At 36.1% G+C, this 22,864-nt stretch overlaps 1 protein-coding gene across 4 annotated transcripts in view; it reads right to left on the bottom strand.

Moving 5' to 3' along the window:
- Positions 1 to 22,864, bottom strand: part of MPP7 (MAGUK p55 scaffold protein 7) — a 208,498-nt gene that overhangs the window by 97,367 nt on the left and 88,267 nt on the right. For all 4 annotated transcript variants that reach the window (XM_075997494.1, XM_020284180.2, XM_075997495.1 and 1 more), the window contains exon 3: positions 18,538 to 18,656. In XM_075997494.1, coding sequence (XP_075853609.1) covers positions 18,538 to 18,656 — 119 coding nt within the window. The remainder of the gene's footprint in view (positions 1 to 18,537; positions 18,657 to 22,864) is intronic.

The following is a 22,864-nucleotide window of genomic DNA, read 5'->3' as shown; positions in this document are numbered from 1 at the left end:
ATCCGCTGTAGCATTAGATTCCCTTAGGAGCGCGAACCCTACTGTAAACTGTACACTCGAGGGATCTAGGTTGTGCGCCCCTTATGAGAATCTAATGTCTGATGATCTGCGGTGGAGCTGAAGTGGTGATGCTAGCGCTGGGGAGTGGCTGCAAATACAGATGATCATTAGCAGAGAGGTATGGACTGCACAGAAACCATAATAAACCAATTGCTTACAGACTTACATCAAAACCCTGTCAGTGAGTGGCAAGTGACAATGTAATAATAATAGAAATAAAGTACACAATAATTGTAATGTGCCTGAATCATCCTGAAACCATCTTCAATCCCCCACCCCTTGTCTGTGGAAAATTGTCTTCCATGAAACCGTCCCCAGTCCCAAAAAGGTTGAGGACCATTGTCTTAAAGGCATGAGCGCCACCTAGTGGAAGTACGTATGATTCAAATGTAGCTTGAGGCACTACCTAGATTACTAGGCACATAATAGCGACCAACCAAATATTTATTCAAATTAAAAGCCAAACATGAATGCCAACTTTATCACGTAACAAAAACTAAATCTTTGTCATCTGTATAATTTATAACATAACAATTTGAATGAATAAAATTCACAAATAAAATTTATTTTTAAAGTGGTGGGAGAAAATTTTCGCATGCTACACATCTGATAAGGGGCTGATAACTAGAATCTATTTAGAACTCATGAATTTAGCTTTTAACTGATCTAAAACAAAGAGATGAAAACAATGAGGAAAAAAGCAATTATAGATGCTAGGTAAATAAGTACAGAAGCAAATGAAATTACAATTAAAACACTAATTGCATGTGAAAATACAGTTTTGTATATTAAAGGCTGGTTTTAGTTAAATTAGGAAAGCTCTTTTATGAGAAAGGGGGATGTATGTTACATGTTGATATTGACAACCTTGCTTGCTAAGCAAAAATAATCATGTGAAAGTAACAAAACAAGGGAATATAAGAACAACACAGATGTATTTGTCTGCCATTTTTACTAGTGATGGGAAGGAACACAAAAGCAAAGAAGGTATGATCTGGCATGGCACATTCCTGTGCTGTTATATAACACTGGAACAATCAAGTTAATGAGAGACACTTAAAACACACATCACCCTTTCCCAAGCCTGCCACAGTGCTTAGGAGGCAGATGCATGTCTATCAAGAAAGAAAATGTAAAAGTTACAAAGTTTTGACGAGAAAATGAATATTAACTTTTTACAGTGTAACTGTCAGATCAAGAGCAACCACTTAAAAATAACTAACTTCATAGAATGTTAATGACTGCATTTATTTTAACTTCATCACTAAGCTATATTTGAAAAATAGAATTGAAATGTAATATAGCAACAAACCACCTTTAAAAACTGAAAAAGAAAAAGAAAGGAAAAAAAGTTTAAAAATTTTTAAAAGATTAAAAAAAAAGAAATGTAATATAGTGAGGATACTTGTTAGAATTAAGTAGGTTAGACTGTTGGAATAAACAACCCCCTAAATCTTAGCGGCTTGTAACATGAAGGTTTATATTCTCCCTGGCGCTCTCTGTGCACTGCATGTCCTCTGAGAACTTTGCTCCATGTGCTCAGACCCAGGTGGAGAGAGCTGCCACCACCTGGAGCATCACCAGTCAGCAGGGGGCCAGAGGGATGGGGAGATGAGACCAATAGGGTTAGGCTTCTGCCTAGCAGTGACACACTGCATTTCTGCTCACATTTCATTGACTAAATAAGTCATATGGCCATACTGTCAAGAGGCAGGCAAATCTAAACTTACGGTACGTGAAAAGCATGACCACAGGGTAGATGGATGGATAGAAGGGTGGATGGATGGATGGAAGGAAGGAAGGATGGTGGATAGGTGGGTAGGTAGATAAACATATAAAAAACTTTTCTGATTCAGAATGGATCATTTGAAATTAATTTTATATATACAAAAGCTTATATTTTACTTCTAGGTTCTTTATAATAAATTTACATTAATGTCTTATTTATAGGATTTCAATAAAGTATTTTATGTAACATTTTGAAACTTTAAAAAATACTAAATTTGAAAATGTTAAAACTTTTCTAAGTATTTTATGTGAAAATGGAAAAGAATTATAAAGCCAATCTAATTCAATAATTTCCTTTGATAGTATATTATTTCTAAACCATAATCACCAAAAAACACTGCTAATTCCTCCCACCTTTATTTCTCCCACATGTAGAAATAGTGACAATAACTTTCATTTTAAACCAGCTGGATTAAAAATAATCTTTATTAATTGACATCTGTCTATAATAAAGAGGACACAACTTATGCCACAACTTTTAAGTTGATTGAAAAAAAGCAAATTGTGCTCATCAGTTATTTACGAATAATCATGATACTTCAACAAACAAATTCAATGGGATGTGAGCATCTATTACAGTGCCCCAAAGCAGACACTCAAGTATTTGTGAAATGAATGAAAAACAAAATGGGCAAGAAAGAGCCTGGAAGGGAAGGTTATGTAGTCTCCCTTAAGCTCTCTCTCTTGAACACCTACTAATTACTTTGAGGCAATGTGGAGTAAACAGGGATAAATTATACACAGAACCTGTCTGAAAAGAACTTCACTCAAGAAACAACTATACCCATAATTACACTAGGTGCTAAAAATACATTCTATAGATGCTTCTAACCAGATGAGAATATTAGATCAGTGCAAACAGTCTCAGAGGACCCCTCTCGAGCCAGCATATAAAAATAAACCAGACCTCAGACTTGGCCCGGGGCTACACACACCTCAGGCTCTTACATACGCTCTCAGTGAGACCCACTGAGCTAATAAGGATTTTGTGTTAAATGGTGAGTCTGTAAAGGTGCCATTGCTTCTGCATTTAGACAGAGAAAAGGCCTTCTGAGTGGATGTATGTTTTAACGCTTATAATAAATTATCAGAAAGGATGGAATGAGCACAAACCAGGGGATATTTACAATGCATAGATCCAACATCAGAATATATGATGTAATTCCCACATACTGACTAGAAAAAAGACAACCCCAAGGGAAAAAACAGGAAAAGGATATAAAAAGGAAACCAAAGTGGCCCATAAACATATGTACAACCTCTAATATTCAAATAAACAAGGAGATAGCATTTAGAACCAATCCTATTGGCAAAAATTAAAATCTAACAATTCCAAGTGCTGAAATGGATGGGCAGGGCGATTTGGCAACATCTAATAAAGTGAGACATACATCTCTACAGTCCAGCAATCCATTCTTAGGTGTGATCCTTACAGAAGCAACCACGTATGCATACAAGGGGAACCTGAACAGAAGTGATTTACTGCTTATTTCCAGTAGTGACAATGAGATAAAGGCATATCTGGGCGTAGGAACATAGGACTCTTGTACCCACAGGGCCACTTTCAACGTAAATACCCAAAAACAGGAGAAGAGATACTTTGTGATCTAGTCCCATAATGCCATACACTGCAACAGAAACGAGTGAATTAGAGCCTATTTCATCACTGTAAGTAAATATCACTAACAAAATGTTAAGCAAAAAAAGCAAGTTAAAGATGCATTAAGTATGATTCTGTTTATAAAAGTTTTAAAACATAAAAAATAATATCATACATTGTGAATACAAACTCAAGACAAAAGTTACCTCTGGCAGGCAACGGAAAGGATTATTAACCAGAGAGGGGCGTGTTCAGACTTCATCTGAACCTGTAATATTTTCTCTCTTAAGCTGTGTGGTGAATACATGGGTGTTCAATATATTGTTCTCACTTTATTTATTTATTTATCTATCTATTTATTTAGAGACAGAGTCTCCCTTTGTTGCCAAGGCTAGAGTGAGTGCCGTGGCGTCAGCCTAGCTCACAGCAACCTCAAATTCCTGGGCTCAAGCAATCCTCCTGCCTCAGCCTCCTGAGTAGCTGGGACTACAGGCATGCGCCATCAAGCTCGGCTAATTTTTTTTCTAGATATGTTAGTTGGCCAATTAATTTCTTTCTATTTATAGTAGAGACGGGGTCTCGCTCTTGCTCAGGCTGGTTTCGAACTCCTGACCTAGAGCAATCCACCCGCCTCGGAGCTCCCAGAGAGCTAGTATTATAGGCCTGAGCCACTGCGCCTGGCCTGTTCTCACTTTAAATGTCCAAAATATTCCATAACATTTTTAAGGTGAAGGAAACATTAGAAAATGCACACTTAGCCAACTCAAGAACTTTTTCAAGAATTTCTAATCATAGAATGTATTAATTTTCATTGCAATTTTAAAGAGTGAGAGCAAAGAAATAAAAAGGCAAGAACAAATGTTTATTAGGGCAGAAAAATGCCATCCTGAAAAAATTGCTATGTCACTAAAGGGACATTGAAAAGACTGCTGCAAACTTTGGCACACAGCATTGAACATGGTTGACAAAAAGAAAGAAATTGGAGAATGAAGAAGATGATGATAATACTAATAATGACTTACTATATACCAGATACTAAACCACATTTCATACATTAATTTATTTAACCCTCATAACAAGCATACAAAGTAGGTTCTACTATTTCTCTCATTTTATATATAAGGAAAGTGAGGACATGAGACACTGTTATTATTCTTATTCCTGGCGCAGTATTCTCGGCCCAGCCAGAATCTGAGCCCAGGCAACACGGCTCCCTGGCGCTGGCTCGGAGCTGTGACCACAGATGCCTGTTCGCAACAGGGCAACACAGGGGTTTCCCCATACACAGACTAATTAGTACTCGGCATACCAACTGCCCGTGATTGCAACAACACAAAAAAAGAGGTGAATAGACAGACACAGGGGACAAGGAAATGATCACGAGACTGAGAGAAAAAAGAAAAGAAGAATGAATGGAGGCAGCAGAAGGTCCCAATTTGATCTGAACACATCGTGAGAGTTGTCCTGGAGGTACAAGATTTCTTGCCCCAAGAAATTACCTTTATCTCCTCAGCCACACACTGGACTCGCTCTTTCGTTCCTCTCATGATTATTAAACAAAAGGCCTAAAGTACCAAATCAAACACCAGCCAACACTGTCCACTCCCTCCCTGCAAAGCAAGCAGAGTTTATACAAAAAATTCATTGTAATTCTAATTTTTTTTAAATTTTGGGACACATAATCTATACATATAGTTAAATATAGTGGCTAGGCCTCCAAGCTAGCCCACAAACACATATTTAAATCTATCATGTGTCTATCATGTAAAATCATATAAATCTATCATGTAAAATTTCACCCCGACCTTGAGTTTTATTCAAATGGAATCTGTATTTCTGGATACCTTTTTGTGTAACCCCGAGAAGTGAAGACCAGGACACATCCACCACACTCCTAAGATACAAGCGCCTCCCTTTCTCTATCTGGGTCTACCTCCTGTCATTTCCTCAGCAGTCAGTCACTACCATGCTGACTCCTCGCAGAAATAACACTATAATTTCTGTACTATGCACATTAGAATTGGTGCCTAAATAGCCTCTGATGAAATTGTTACAATTCTGTTACATACTTTTTAAAAATAATTTTAAATAAAGTAAAAGAAAACAAGTATGGTCCCCAAGAGAGCTGCAGAGGGCAAGAACTGTGATATTTTAAAAGCATTTTACTCTAGATAAAAACAAATACTGGAGACTGATTTGCTGCCAGTGATTCCAAAATGTTCTGTACCTAATGTACTTCGAGAACCAATTTGCAACATCAGGACCACGCTGCCCAACACCTTCCTGGCAACAGGATGTGGCCTGCACCCTGTCTTGCTTTTCCCCGAGGCTGGGTAGTGATGGGAGATGACCCAGGCCATGGGAACGACACATGCGCCTTTCACTAAACCAGCCACTCCCCTACTGGGTTTGGAACGTACAGCCGTTCGGCAATACCTACTAAAGTGGGAGGTGCGCACCTCTGCCGCCCAGCAACTCCACTGCTAGGTACGACGTCCAGAGGACCTGGATACTTCCCTCCTGGAATGCCCATTCTTGCGAATAATAAGAACTGCCGCAACAAGGGACATGACAGCATCACAGACTTCCTGACTCCATGCCTTCCGATGAATGGACTATTCCAAAGTCAGGAATTTCTAGGTAGGAAACTCCCCACATTTGTTTTAGCAGGGCATACAGACTCCCTATTTTTAAATTATGAATAACTATAAATATAAGATGGTAGTTCTGAAGCTAAGCATATTTGAATCCCCATCTGAATCTCATGATAACTTCCAAAAAGCACTGTGATGTCACATTAAATGCAGCCCCTTCAGGAGGACACAGTCCCATCAAGGTATTCACAAACCTGGCTCCCATTCACTGGTGCCTACCCCCAAGCAAATCTCTTGAAAGGGATACATATGGCCACTGTTCTGAGAGTATGAATTACAAAAGCAACAATTCACTCCGGGTCTCAGGAATTCCTATCTTCAGCAGACTTTACACGTTTCCGTGCCTGAAAAAATGTAAACTATAACGTAAGAAATAACTTCGTCTGGCTTCTCCACCAGAGCTGGCTGGACAATTACCTTTGATTGGCCGCAGAGCGTTACCAGCTGCTGATACCCAGTTCTCCACTCTGCAGGCCAGGTGGCCACGGATCACTTGCAACGTCTGGCTGTCTTTTTCTTTTTCCTCCAACCCAAGGCAAATGATACTTCAGAGACAAGAAACATAATCTCCCCAATGGGTTTACTCTCTGAACTTAACACCATCTCTCCCCTCCCAAAGCATCACAATTTGTTTCTAAAGGGCCCTATACCTTGAATATTTTATAAAATAATTTTTTCAGCCTTGAATCTGATTCACTACTATGTAAACACCTCCTTTCCCCTTGCCTAGTATGATGCTTCTCATTGCTTCTAGATTAAAAGAAGAGAGGAACTTAAAGTGTCTGAACAGAATTTATAAAACCACTGCTTAATAAAATTATCTTTTTTAAATAGCTTGACTGGATCAACCATGCTGGAAATAACTACTTTCTAAGCAAAAGCTCACGATGCTAATTTTATTAAGAATATCTGAGTTATTGAAAGATTAAGATCAAGCATTACCTTCAAACTGGTTTTTCACATTCCAAAGTTTTCAGATTAGAGATATAAAATTTTAAAAGTGTATTCTTGTTCACAGGTTGCTCTATGAGCATCTGTTCAAGATTTATTTAGACTCAAGATTAAGATTTTTCACTTTTAGAATTTAACCTAAATTCATAAGCATTAAAAACTTTACAAAGTCTTATAGAGACTCAAACTCCTATCAAGTTATCCCTCATATTTTGCTTCTACTAGGCAACTAATATGCTCACAAATTTGTATGTTTCATTAAAAATAAAATTTCAGGACATGTTTAAGAAGAGAAACTAGATATTTCAGATTACCAACATAATTACTTCTCAATACTAAATAATTCCTTTTAAATTATAGATAGATAAAACTAAGAATTTGTTTTACCTCAAAAAAGTGTTTATCTTAGTAGGCAACTAAGAGATTATTATGGTACTTAAAAGTGCCACCTGGACTTGGTTATATGTACTGCAACAGTTTCTGGTGGGCTGGTAAAAAATTAAAGCAGTGATCCCCAACCTTTTTGGCACCAGGGACCAGTTTCATGGAAGACAATTTTTCCACAGTCAGGGACGGGAGGTGGAGCTCAGCCAGTGACATGAGTGACAGGTAGCAGCTGTAAACACAGATAATGCTCTCCCTCACCACAGCTCACTTTCTGCCATAAGGCTCATTTCCTAACAAGCCATGGACTAGTCCACGGCCCAAGGATTGGGGACCACAAAATTAAAGGATGTGTCTATTTGTCGGGGAAAAAAAAAAGAGTAATCATTAATATCACCATGATGTCTTCTAGTGAGGACTACGGGGCATCTGATGAAGCTCCATGTTTTGAGTACAAAGGACCAAAGTAGCAAAAAAACAAATTTCACTTCAGTTTAATTTGCAAAGTTTTCAAGTTCAAACATGAAGCCTGAGAGGAAAAAAGCCCTACGTCTAGAGGATAAAAATAAGAATGACATCAGACTTCCCATCAGAAACCATACAAGATGAGAGTGGAAGGAAATACTGCAAGCGTTGAAAGAAAAAACCTCCACTCTGGGCTTCTGTTTCCAGTGACCTATACTTCCAAAGTGAAGGAGAAATAAAACTCTTTTGCACAAACAAAAATTCAAGGAATCTGCCACCAGTAGTGCCTTGCAAGAAGTGTTCAAAGAAGTTCTTCAGAGAGAAAGAAAATTATACAGGTCAGAAACTCAGATCTGCATAAAGGAAGAATGTCAGAGAAAGAATAAATGAAGGTAAAAAAATCTTTTATTTTTTTTTATTCTTAACTGATCTGATAGCTGTTTGTTCAAAGAAATAATAGCAACAATGTATTGGGGGATTAGAGCAGATGAATAAGTAAATCAGTGACAGCAATGTTATGAGAGATGGGGGGAAAGCATCGAGAATACTGTTATAAGGTACCTGCACTACCTGTGAAGTGGTAGAGTATTATTTGAAAGTAGACCTAGATTAGTTGTAAATGTATGTTGCTAAGTAAAAGGCAATGAATGGAATCATATAAAATGTTTAACTAAAAGCAGAGAAGGCAGAAAAAGATAGAGTAATTAAAACAAAACTTAAATAACAAGTGAAATGAATAGAAATCAGTTGCAAACATGGTAAACATTAACCACCTGTACCAATAAACACTTTATATGTGAATGGTCTAAACTTAACAATTAAAAGACAGAGTCAGAGCACATAAAAAGAAAGACCCAATGATATGTTGTCTACAAGAAATTCAATATAAAACACAGACAGATTAAAAGAAAAAGGATGGAGAAAGACAAACCATACTAATATTAACCAAAAGAAAGCTTGAGTACATGTATCAATTTCAGACCAAGAAGATGGCAGAACAAGAAAAATTTTCAAGGATAAAGAAAGGCATTACATAATGTAAAAGTAGCCAATTCTCTAAGAAGACATAACAATCCTTAATGTGTATGCATCTAACAAGAGAGCATCAAAATACATGAAGCAAAACTGATAAAATCACAAGGAGAAATGGACAAATCCACTATTATACCCGGAAACTTCAACACCCTTTATCAGTAAGTGACAAATCCAGCAGGCAGAAAAATCAGTAAGGATATAGTTAAACCAAGCAATACCATCAACCAACTGAATCTCACCGATATTTATGGAACACTTTATCCAATTACAGCAGAGACACATTCTTCTCAAGCTCTCATAGAACATTTCAGCAAGACAGACCACATCCTGGGCCATAAAACACAACTTAAATCTAAAGGAAGGGAAATCACACAGTTTTCAGACCACATGACATTAAACTAGAAATCAGTAACAGAAAGGCAGCAGGAAAATCTCCAAGATTTGGAGATTAGACAACAATTCTAAACAATGCATGCATCAAAGAAGAATTCTCAAGAATACTTCAAATTAAATTGAAACTAAAATGCAACATCAAAATGTGTGAGATGCTGCAAAAGCAGTGGTTAGACGGAAATGTATAGCATTAAATGCATATACTCAAAAATAGAAAATATTTAGAAAAATCTAAAATTGATGAATTGACCTTCTACCTTTGGAAACTAGAGAAAGAGTAAGCAGAAGGAATAATGCAATTAGAGCAGAAATCAATGAAACTGAAGCAGGGAAACAGAAAATAAAATCAACAAAATCAAAAGCTGATTCTTTTAACAGATTAATAAAATCGATTAATTTGTAGCCTGGCTAGCCAAGAAAAACAAAGAGAAGATATAAATTACAAATACCAGAAATGAAAGGATTCAATGGTACTGACTCCACGAACAATAAAATAAAGAATTATTATGAACAATTCTATGCCCTCAAATCTGATAACTTAAATAATATGCACCAATTCCTTGAATGACACTAGTGACAAAAACTAAAAAGAGGCTTATATTTATTAAGGAAATTGAATCAATAATTAGCAAACTTCCAAATCAGCAAGCACCAGGCCCAGATGGTTTCACTGATGAATTCTACAAAACTCTTAAGGAAGAAATTATACCAATTCTCTACAATCTCTTCTAGAAAGAAAAAGAAAAAAAGCCAGCAGAGAGTACACTTCCTACCTCATTTTATGAGGCCAGCATTACCCTACTACCAAAACCAAACAAAGATATTACAAGGAAAATTTAGACTGATAGCTCTTATGAATAGAGATGCAAAATCCTTAATAAAATGTTAGCAAATTGAATCCAATACATAACATTAATCATATACAGGTTGTACATCCCAAATCCAAAAAATATGAAATCCAAAATGCTCCAAAATCCAGTGCTTTTTGAGGTGTCACATGACACTCAAGGGAAATGTTTGTTGGAGAATTTTGGATTTTCAGATTAGGCATGCTTAATCTGTTAAGTATCTGCAAATATAATATCCAAAAATATCTGAACCCCAAAACACTTCTGGTCCCAAAGTATTTTGGATAAGGAATCCCCAGGCTGTATTACAACCATGTAAGATTTATTCTAGGCCTGTAAAGGCTTCTTCAACATTCAGAAGTAAATTATTATAATTCTTTACATCAACAGGCTAAAGAAGAAAAATCATATGATCATAGCGATAGATGCAAAAAAATTTTGAGGAAAAAACCAACACTTATTTATGATAAAAATAATAAAACTCTCAGCAAACTGGGAATAGAAATACCTCAACTTGATAAAGAATGTGTACAAAATACCTACAGCTAACATCATATTTAATAGTGAGAAACGAGATTTTTTTTCCCCCTAAAATTGGTAACAAGGCAAGGATGTCCCATCTCACCATTGATTTACTATTCAACAATGTATGGAAATTCCCAGCTAATGCTGTAAGACAAGAAAAGGAAATAAAAGAAATACAGATTGAAAAGAAAGAAATAAAGCTGTCATTGTCTCCAGAGGAGATCAGTATCTATATGGAAAAATCCCAAAGAATCAACAAAAAATCTCTCAGCACTAATAAGCAATTATAACACGGATGTAGGATACAAGCTTAATATACACAAATCAATTACTTTCAATCACCAGCATTGAACAGCTGAGATTTAAAACCAGAAATTCAATACCATTTCAAAGCTATAGCAGCAAAAATAATAAAATATCTATGCATAAATGTAACAAAATATAGCATGTATGCAATCTAGATAAGGAAACCACAAAACTCTGATGAAAGAAATCAAAGGCAATCTCAATAAACAGAGAAATATTCCATGATCATGGACAAGAATATGCAACAATGTTAAAATGTCATCTCTTTCCAACTTGATCTATGGTATACACATCCCAATCAAAATCCCGGCAAATTATTTTGTGAGCATGACAAATTGATTCTAAAGGTTATATGAAAAAGCAAAAGACCCAGAATAGCAAATGTGATACTAAGGAACAACAAAGCTGGAGAGCTGATCCTACCCCACTTCAAGATTTACTATTAACATAAAGCTGTGGTGATCAAGATAGCATGGCATTAGTAAAAGAATAAACAAATAGATCATGGAATATAACAGAGAGCCCAGAAACAGTCCCACACAAATAAAATCAGCTGATCTTTGACAAAGGCACTTAAATGGTGAAGGACAGTCTTTTCAACTACTGATGCTAAACCAACTGGATGAGCATATGCAAAAATATAACCCAGACACAGAATTTACATCTTTCACTAAATTAACTCAAAGTGGATCACAGACCTAAATGTAAGACTATAAAACTTCTAGGAGATAACAAAGGAAATCTAGGTGACCTTGGATTTGACAATGAGTTTTTAATATACAAAAACAGAATTAAGTTCAATCTATGAATGAAAAAATTGATATTAGACTTTATTAAAATTAGAAACTTCTGCTCTATGAAAGTGAATGAAAAGACAAAGCACAGACTGGGAGAAAATATTTGCAAACACATCTCAGATAAAAGACTTGCATCTAAAAATACAAAGAATTGTTAAAATTCAACAATAAAGGGAAAAAACAAACAGGCAAAAGATCTGAATAGATATTTCAACAAAGAAGATTAAACAGATGACAAAAAAGATATGAAAGATGCTTACTATCATGTGCAAACTGATCGACAGTGACATTCTACTATACACCTATTAGAATGGCTAAAACCCCTCAAAAAACTAACCACACCAAATGCTAACAAGGATACCAAATAGGAACTCTTACTCATGCTGGTGGGAATGCAAAATGGTACAGTTACTTCAAAAGACAATTTGGCAGTTTCTTAGAAAGCTAAACATAGTCTTACTGTATGATCCAGCAATCTTGCTCCCTGGTACTTACCCAAATGAGTTGCAAACATAATCCACACAAAAACCTGCACGCAAATGTTTACAGAAGCTGTTATCTGTAATTGCTCAACAATGGAAGCAAGGACCATGCCCCTCAACAGGTGAATGGAGAAACAAACTGCTACATACACATAGGGAACACCATTCAACAATATAAAGAAGTGAGCAATCAAGCCATAAGAAGACTTGCAGGAGCCTTGAAAACATGTTACTAAGTGAAAGAAGCCAATCTGAAAAGGCTACACACTCAAGGATTCCAACTGTATGACATTCTGGAAAAGGCCAAACTACAGAGAAAGTGAAAAGATCAGTGGTTGCCAAGGTAGGAGGGGAGAGGTGAAAGGTAAAATACAGGGAATTTGCAGGGAGGTGACACTATTCTGTATGATACTAATAAAATGGGAGATACATGACATCATGCATTTGTCAAAACCCAGAGTGAACCCTGATATAAACTATGCACTTCAGTTAATAATAATGTATCAATATTGGATCATTAATTGCTAAATGTACCACACTAATATAAGAGGTTAATAAGAGAAACTAGGAAGTGGGGAGGGGGTGTATGGGAGCTATCTGTGCAATTTTTCTATAAATTATAAATCTAAAACAGTTCTAAAGATTTGCTTCTAAAAGTTGGGCTAAAAAAAAAGAAAAAGTGGGGGGAGAGGGGGAAATGGGCATTTATTGAAACCTTAAAATCTGTACCCCCATAATATGCCGAAATAAAAAAATATATATATATCAAGAAATGAGGGGGAAAATAAAGAAGAAATAAGGCCAAAAAAAAAAAGAAAAAGAAATAAAACAGTTCTAAAAAGTAAAGTCTATTAATTAAAAATAACCCAATGGAAATAAAATGGGCAAAGAATCTAAGTAGACATTTCTCCAAAGAAGATATGCAAATAGCCAATAAGCACATGAAAAGATAGTTAATGTCATTTTAGTCATCTGGAAAATGCAAATCAAAATCACAATGAGGTATTACTTCACACTCGCTAGGATAGCTGGGATCAAAAAGTCAGATAAAAACAACCATTGGTGGGATATTGAGAGGTCAGAGTCCTCATACACTGCTGGTAGGAATATAAAATGATGAAATGATGCATCTACTTTGGAAAACAGTCCAACAGATCTTTAAAATGTTAAACACAGAGTTACCATTGACCTAGCAATTCCACTCCTAGATCTATACCCAAGAAAAGTGAAAATAGACATCTACCAAAAACTTGTACACAAATGTTCTTATTAGCAGCATTCTACCTATTCTACCTATTCATTCTACCTATTCTACCTATTCACAACAGTCGACAGGTAGAAACAACCCCAAAATGCCCATCGATGAAAAGGATAAACAAAATGTGGTATACCCATACAATATTATTCAGCCATAAAAAGGAATTAGAGCACTGATATTAGAAGGTGGATGAACCTTGAAAACACTGAGCTGACTGACAGAAGTCAGTTACCAAAAAAATCACATCTAACATGATTCCAATTTACAGGAACTGTCCAGAATGGGCAAATACAGAGATAGAAAGTAGACTAGTGGTTGCTTGGGGCAGGGATAGGAGGGAGGACGCAAAGATCAGGGGATGACAGCAAGCAGCACAAAGTTTCTTTCTGAGGTTCTAAAATTAATTGTGGTGACAGTTGCGTGAATATCCTCAAAATCACTCAATCGTATACTTCAAGTGGATGAATTGGATGGTATGTGAATTACATTTCAACACGTTACCAAAAAATATTACCCTCTAAATGCTGATGACTTCCAAATAGATTGCATAAATAAAAATACAAACATTGTGTGGCTCATACTTAAAATAAAAATTATGAATTGGCTATCTGAAATTCAAATCTAACTGAATGTCCTGTATTTTGTCTGGCAGCTCTACTCCCAAATCTATTATATGCAGATTAGAATGTAGTTATCTTCAGCTCGAGAACTACGTATCTAACTATACTCTAGGTGGATCTATTTGATTATGCTCCGAATCCCAAACAAACACGAACAAAACTAATTTTGTTTTGTTCACCTCTCATTTCTTCTGAAGAGACAGTCTGGTATCTGGTACCTTAGGGATTGTACGTTCAGACTGACTGTAGAGGTCTCCTGTTGCCCTCTCTGAACCCCCAGTGGCCTAGAATAAACACCAGCTGTTGGATCACATGGCAGGAGAAGTTTCAATATGTTAGTAAACAGCACACACACCGGAGAGCACAGGTTCCCTGTCTCAAAACAATTTCAGCTCCTGTCTCCCCACACTTTGCCATCATCTCTGACCTGGAAATCTCATGTCCCATCCAATCTCCACAGTACACTAACTTACTTCTTTTTTTTTTAGTATCTTAATTTTATTATTATTAATAGCAGTGTCTCACTATGTTACCCAAACTGGCCGCAAACTCCTGGGCTCAAGCGATCCTCCTGCCTCAGCCTGTCATGTACCTGGGACTACAGACATGCGCCACCATTCCCAGATTACACTGATTTACTTATAAAATTAAAATCTGGTATCTTCACTCCCCTGCTTGAAACCTTTCAATGCAATGGCTCCCACTGTCTTAGGGTGAAGTTCATCCACCTTCTATGTTGACTGTAGAGGTTCACTCTTGCCAGGTGCTGTGTCACTCCTCTGCCTGACCTCCCCATCCTGATCCACACCAGAAATCCTTACCTGAGCCACTCCTGATCAGCATGCAGATCCCAGCCTGAGATATCAAATCCTCCATGAGCCCTTCGCAATATAAGGTACCTTGTGCCTCTCATAAAAAGCTCCAAACATGATCTATCACAGAATATGGAAACTCTCCATCCCTCATCTATACATCCTCAGGAAGACTGGAGACTGCACAGACCAGAGACTGTCCTGCCATGTTGGACATTTTGGTCCTAGCTGTTCATATAGTCACTGGCATAGAGCAAAGTACTCAACAAAAAGTATGAATCAGCCCATCAATCAATAACCAAAAGATAAAAATATGTAACTAAAAGTTATAAGGGTCTAGCTAAGTATGTCATTACTCCCTTAAGACTAAAGTCACAAAAATACACACAATAATTCAATCACATGAGGAAAATTTTCTTTAAAATATCAGTTTGTGTTTGTTGAAATACTTCAAAATCCCAAAAAGGATAAAATTCAGATTACTACTTTTTTTCCTACTGCCCCCAAACATAGCAGATACAACTATTTTAGAGGGTGGGGGAGACATACACAACTATTTAAAAGGTGCTAAACAATTTGATAGTCTGATCCTAGAAATCTGATACAATTTTGAGTTAAGAACAAGAATTTCTTAAGAAATAGAACTACAGCCTTATTTAAAAGAAATACAGTATTTAAGCAAGTCTTTATGCCATATCTTGTTCTAAAATGAAGTTAAGACAAATTACAAAAATACATACAATTAAATGAAATTTTAAAGTAAGTAAAGAGATCTCAGTAGGAAAAAAACACACAAGTAGAAGATAAATCTAGAAAAGAGGTTAAGACACAAAATATATGCTTCGTGGTCCTACATGCTGGCACGAGAAGAGTGCCAGATGTGGCACTACCTTTGCTGGTGGTCTGTCCCATCACTGTGCTGTGTAAATTCTAATGGCTCTGCATTACCAGCCTCGTAAACTGCACATTTCCATCCCTATACATGGTATTTCCCAGGTTTTCCTCAGTATCATCTTCCTTATGATACCTCTAAAGTCTCATGCTTACCAGTTTTATTATTCTTCAACTTTTCTATTTGAAAATTAAAAATATATATATATATCCTCAGCTAACACCCTACAGGACCATCGTATTTCCTCTCCAGTGACAAGCTCACTTTCTACAGCATTCCTCCCAGGATGTGGCTCACTGTCCCAAGGTGGCATGCAGGCCTGTCGCACTGCCAAACTATCTCTTCCTAAATATATTCTACATTAGACCAGAGTGACATACATTTAAAACTGCATGGTGACTTACAATCGCTTTTTTTTTTTTTCCAACACAAAATAAGATGATGGCAATGAAAATTCTGTGCTGGAATAAAATCAAGTTTTGTGTTCACCCAATTCTAAATCACACACTAACAGCTTCAACTGCAGGCAAAAGAGCATAAAACCAAAGCACATTTTGATTCACTCTAAAACTAAATCTTTTCAAACAAATTCCTTTTGCTCTACCAAGATTTATGTACAAAAGCTGAAGGCTTCTATCCTCCAGTCTTAAATAGATGCACTTGGAATACAGTTAAGCGGTTTGTTCCAGCTATTTAATACAATCCCATGAGCCTGCCTCCTGGAGGCATTGCAGACTTTACGTATTTGAAAACTAATAGAATGGGTCAGTCAAAGGACACACTTGAGGTCTGCATCTGTTAAAAGTTGGAGGTGGGAGAAACTATTAAGAAATTGAGAATGTTCTAGAGGTACGTAATAAAACTAATTTTAAAAATACATTTTATAGTAATTACTGAAAAATATTTGGAATAGTATTAATACATGTGTTATTGTGCTATCTAAATACTAGCAACATGAGTTTGTTTCACTGTTTTTATGAAACCAGATATCAGTATCTGCCAGTATGCTACTTAACCACTTATTATCAACATATACTTTGAAAAACAGCCTAAGCTTAAAGTTCAAACCAGTGTAACTAAGAATTTGTTTTACACATTAGCTTTATTCTTTTAATAGAAATAACAACCATTTCTGTAGTTTTTTTCTGGTCCTTCACATGCTATGATAATTAACTTTTTCCTCAATATTTAATAATGCCTGTTTAAATTTGCGTACCCTATATAATTGTCAAAGAACTTAGATCTTCACTATTTTCTTTGAAACTCACAAACAACCTTTTCAACAGGTATTATAACTTCCATTTTATAGGTAAGGACACAAGATAGTAGCTATGTTATAAATAAATATAAACATGCATCCGTTGTTTGGGGGCATGCTTATTTAATGATTAAGGGATGGTGATGCCACTTCAAGTACATTTTATTCCTTCTATCAAAAGATCAACTCAATCTAAACAAAGTCATAGCTATTCAACTTCCGTACATAAAACACAAGAATATTTTTATGGTTGCCCCACTAAGTCAGAAACTACATCAATTATAATCCCAAAACCATTTCTAATAACCCCTAACATGGCAGCTACAGTACCTAAACTTATTCAGAGCACAAGGATACCTTGGCAATTACATTGCTATGAAAAAAATCAGGAAATGAACAACTAAAATGCTGTAGTCATTAAATATCTTGCTAGGGAAATGTCACATATCAACACTTTCACTTAAGAATTGTCACTACTTGAAACGCACAATTTCAGTAAATTTGATAAGAAAAAAATATACAAGAATCCTCGTATTCTGTGAAGCAATGGCAACTCAGAAGTTGCTCATTTTCAAATACCATACATCAATTAAAAGCCTCTTATGACAAACAACCATAACAAATTTAGGTGAATTAAACATAGGTCCGGATATTGTTGAGTCTCCTGCAGACTCAAGTAAGACTAAATTTCTTTCAGCTTGAGTTAGATGAGAGAAAATGCAATTCATATTTCCAGAAGCAAGAGTGGCATATTTTCCAGTAAGCTTCTTGTTCTCATTTTACTATTTTAAGACTTCTGATCACTCCCAGTGCTGCTGTATGGCAAGACTTGATTTCTGCTGGGTGATCATTTTCACGGCATGATGCTTTACTAAAACTGTCTCCAAAAACTGTTTTTATTCGTATTTAGCTTCAGTGTATTTATATACAAAATACCATTTCAATGGAATTGTGCCAGTAAAAGAAACAGCTTACTAGAATTTCAGTTGACTTTGTTAAAGGAAATTATTTTAAATTAATGTGGCTACTGAACTTCTGCCATCCTTGACCTCAGAAAATATATTCCTTCTAATTTTTGCTGTGAACATTTATTTAAGTTAAATTCCAGCTCATGAATGTTGACCATAAAGGAGTCTAAACTTTCCTGCTACTATTTCATATTCTTTTTCTAAACAAGGTCGACCACATGGTTGCTACATTAGTATGCACAACCAGATCACCGCCATTAAGTGAAATCATCTATATATTCTTGGTAGAATCTTTAACAACTTCTATGCCCGTCAGCGAAATGGAACAAGGCTGTTTTGTTTTCAGACAGCAACAATTTGATCTCTGGTTTACTAGATGGGGCTCAAAATATTTTTCCATATGTTTTTTCACAAAGAGAATCTGACATCAGCGTGGTTTACCTTTACCAGTGAATGCAGGCATTTTTCACCAAACATATCCCAGAGGAAGGTCAGGTCTTCCTGGCTATCTACATGTGGCTGCAGCTGGGCTGGCAGAGCAGTCAACAGCTCATACAGACCTATAAAATGAAAATAAAACACAGAGTGTAATCTTAGAGTGATCTCATTAATTTCGCTTAAGGTGTGTGTAAATGACAGCTAGAACATGTCGTTTTTACTGGGTCTGTATTCTGGGCCATCAAGCTAAACACTTGTCCAAAAAAGCAAAGAAAGTTTTTTTTGATTTTTAAATTCCAAAGCAGTATGTATTAACAGACTAGTTTTTACCCTTCATGGCTGTCAACATTCTATAGTCATCCAAGTTTACATAACCTGAGACTGAAAATGTGTACAGGTTTTCAAAAAAAAAGAAGAAAAAGAAAACGCATACATTCCTTTCCTTAATCGTTATTACATTTCCCTCAATGTGAGCCAAAGAGTGAAATGAGTCATGAATAGGAAAAACTTCCTTAGAAGACCAGAAAATTGATAGGGTGGTCCATTAAAAAGGTTTTGTAGTTTCCAAATAGTTGCTAATAACATATAGCCTCAAAAACACTTGTATTATCTAACATCCAAAACAAAGTTCTACAAAGTCAGACAAAATAAATCATACATAGGGCTGCATTATTGTAGTCAATGATTAAAAAAAAAAAACAAACTATACAGCACTCAGTTTGAATTTTGGAGATGTAAAGTTTATCTAATACCCTCTTGGAAGAGTCAAAGTACCAGACGCAGGTTACTCATGGCGCCCCACGAGACGCTTCGCAGGGGTAGACAGTAGCGCAGTGTTCCATGGCAGCGAGCTACATAAACCATCCATCGCCATTACAGGCCGTCAGACGCCCGTCCAAGAAATGTTGCAACAGCGCTTGCCAGAGACTCTTTAGGGAGGTGACCTGGCAGAAGTCAGTATCAACTCCTAGCACATGTTTCATTTTCCAGTGGGATTACATGAGGTAAAAAGGACAAAATTCCTTTTACTTCTGTCTGCTGTCTACAAAAACAACAAGACCTCCTGGGATGTACAGCACACAGGATTGTTGTCATTTTTGGTCTGAATAAGTGCTGCTGTTTATCAGAGGGACAGCTTTACAAGATATTTAACTGGCAAAAAAAATGGTAAATTTATGGGCTGCTGATTGGTGTATCTATTATCTTCTAAGAGCATTATAATATTCTGCTAATCAGTGATAATTCACAACCAAATGCATTAAGGTCCCACTTTGAAAGTCAGATATGTAATTTGGGAGGCTGATTAAATTCAAATATTCCTGGGGCTGTATTTGGCCCAAAAAAGCTAAAATACTGTACAGGAGAAGAAGAAAAAACTTTTCCCAATTATATTCATGAATATTCTTGATGGTTTACATTTATTCCCTTAAAAACCTGGCATTCTGCCTAAATCAGCTTTTATTTACAATTTAGTAAAACTATTTTTAAGGTGTCTCAACCTAACTCAATCCATAATAATACAGGTCTCATTTATATATGTATATATAAATTCCAACAGTGAATTCCAATAGTGAAAAATACTATAAAAATATAAAGCTATCAATTGCCAAGATCAGATCAGTGGTTAAGGTTAGAGGTTAAAAAATGTGAAATTATATAAAAAGAGGGTAGAATTTCATTATTTTGTTATTGATTTAGGGAGTTGTAGAAACAATTACCTATTCTTTGGTAATATGACTTAGAGTTTAATTAAGGATATTAATTCAACTGTGGTATAATTTACATGGCATAAGTTGTTGGGAGAATCAAATAAGTCAATACATTAGAACAGTCCCTGTCACAGGGTAAGGACTCAATATGTTTCATAGGGAACTCGGTGAGTTTCAGCCATTATTATTATTAATCATATTATTACTGAAAAAGGAAAAGTTTGGATCAAACAGACCCAACTTCAAGTCTAAGGTCTATACTTAGAGCATTTTCCATAATTTACTTGAGTCTTGTTTTCCTCATGTGTTTAAAAAGAAATGGTAGCCTACACATGGGGTAAAACTGCAAAGAACTAAATACACAAATATACACAGACACACACAAATAAGTCTGTACAAAAAGTGAAATCTGAATAAGGTCAATGACAATTTCCTAGCTGCAATACTCTATTATAGTTATATAAGGTGTTACCATTGGAGGAAGTGGGTCATGGGCACATGGCATCTCTCTGTTATCTTTTGCAAGATAATAAAATGTTAATACAAAAAAAAAAAAAAAGAAGAATTTGTGGTAAATCCAGTGGTTATAAGAATGCAATGGTCCAATCACGTGGCAGCATTTAGCCTATGGCCAGCAAAGAGCAGGCACTTGATAAAAAGTAACTTTCTCCTTTCCTTAATCTGCCTTCCCCTAGAATGAAAATGTCATTTCAATTCAATGGTTCAAAACAACAGCTCAGCTATATGTTCCAACTGGATACAAAATACTCAAAAATAAAACCACCCTAGTCTGTTACATATGGAAAGTGTTAACTTTACTCAAGTACTCCTTACATTTGTGGGAATAAGCCATATGATGTTTAAATTTTTTAAAAAAAATAATTTTTCTGTTAGCAGATGCTCATAAACCTGAGTTTTGTAGGTTTTATTAGGTTTTTGCAACCCTAACTTATACACCACCATAGTTTGGCATTCTAGTGACAACAGCAGTCCCTTCTCTGTAGTTACAACATCTGGCAACCATGGCCAAAGCCAGCAAAGACAGGAAAGTGCCAACTAGAAATTAAAGACATGGTTAGAAGAGCTACCACACCAGAGCTGCATTCAGTCTCAATGACGGGAACACAGACAACTACTTTCACTCAAATAAAGTACACAGACTCAGAAACCATTTCTGCCCACGCATGAAACTGGGTCTGTATTCTGACATGTGTTTTAAAATACTCCTATATTCTGTTCCTAGAATTCCAATAGTGAAAAATACTGCAAAACCCAAATGGTTTTGGTCCTGGAGATTCAGAGAGCAAGTAATGAGAATTTAGATAGCAAGCTATTTGGTCCCTGAGCAAGAGCAGAGACAATGAGTTACCCTACACCCTGCAGGCATCAAACTCATGAATATTTCATGCCAATAAACATTATGGTAGCTACGTATGAATCAAGCACTGTTCAAAAATCTAAAGATCTAAGACAGATCAAAGTTCCCATCCTTAGGAGTTGACAGTGCAGAAGACATGCAAAGACAGGTCTGTAATTCAGTACAGGACAAGCTTAGAGTGCTTTGGCAAAGGTGAGGGAAGTGGCCAATTCCTGCAGAGGAGGAAGACATCAGAGAAGTAGGTCTTTGCTAGGGGTTGGATGTGTTGTACAAAAAGCACATGTTGTAAACTTAATCCCCCATGCAAATGTTGAGAGGTGGGGCCTGCTGAGAGGTCATTAAGCCACAAGGGCTCCTCCCTCACACACAGATGAATGCTGTTCTCCCAGGGATCGGTTCATTATAAGAGCAAAAGTCAATCCCCTTTCCTCTGCCTCATCCTCTTTTTGCTCTTCCGCCACAGACGACACAGAGAGAAGATCCTTGCCAGATGCCAGCACTTGATCTTGAGCTTCACAGCCTCCAAAAACTGTGAGCCAATAAATTTTTGTTCATTATAAATTACCCAGCCTGCGATATTCTCTTACTGAGTTTTTATATTCAGAGCACTATGCCAGTCACTGGAGATAGAACTAAGTCCAGAACATACCACGGTCTCTGCCCTCAGAGATCTTACACGAGAATATGCCCCTAATTATAAGGATCTCCTATTTGCCTGAGAAAAGATCCAAAACATATATTCATCCAAATGAATACATAGACATATAGGCTATCAATGAAATATATCTACTTAATTATTATTTCATTATTTATGTCTAATTAATTCAAACATTTGATTTTTAGAGATGTTGATAAAATGCTCATGCCCGTTTATAACATTTAAATTATAATTTAGTTAGGAACACATACTGTAAATTATCTCTGAGATAAAATACATAAATTTAGATATTTGCTTTTTGTCACATTTGTACATTTCATGCAATGATTTTATTTAAATTCTTCACAATGACTTCCTCATCACTATTGTCACTTTTAGAGCTAGAACATACCATTTTCACTTCTAGGTAAATTGTCTGAGATATAGCACTTTTTGATTATTTTTGAGATGCTATCACTGGAAATCTGCATTAAGCTGATTACTTTTTCCTTTGTCCCATAACTGTCTATTTTTTATCTCTACAACAGAATCACGAACTGCTTAGCTACTATTTAAGTACCTTTAACATTTTTAAATATGATGTCA

This window comes from Microcebus murinus, chromosome 25 (assembly GCF_040939455.1).
Source record: "Microcebus murinus isolate Inina chromosome 25, M.murinus_Inina_mat1.0, whole genome shotgun sequence".
Lineage (NCBI taxonomy): Eukaryota > Metazoa > Chordata > Mammalia > Primates > Cheirogaleidae > Microcebus > Microcebus murinus.
This window is presented reverse-complemented; position numbering and strand designations above follow the sequence as displayed.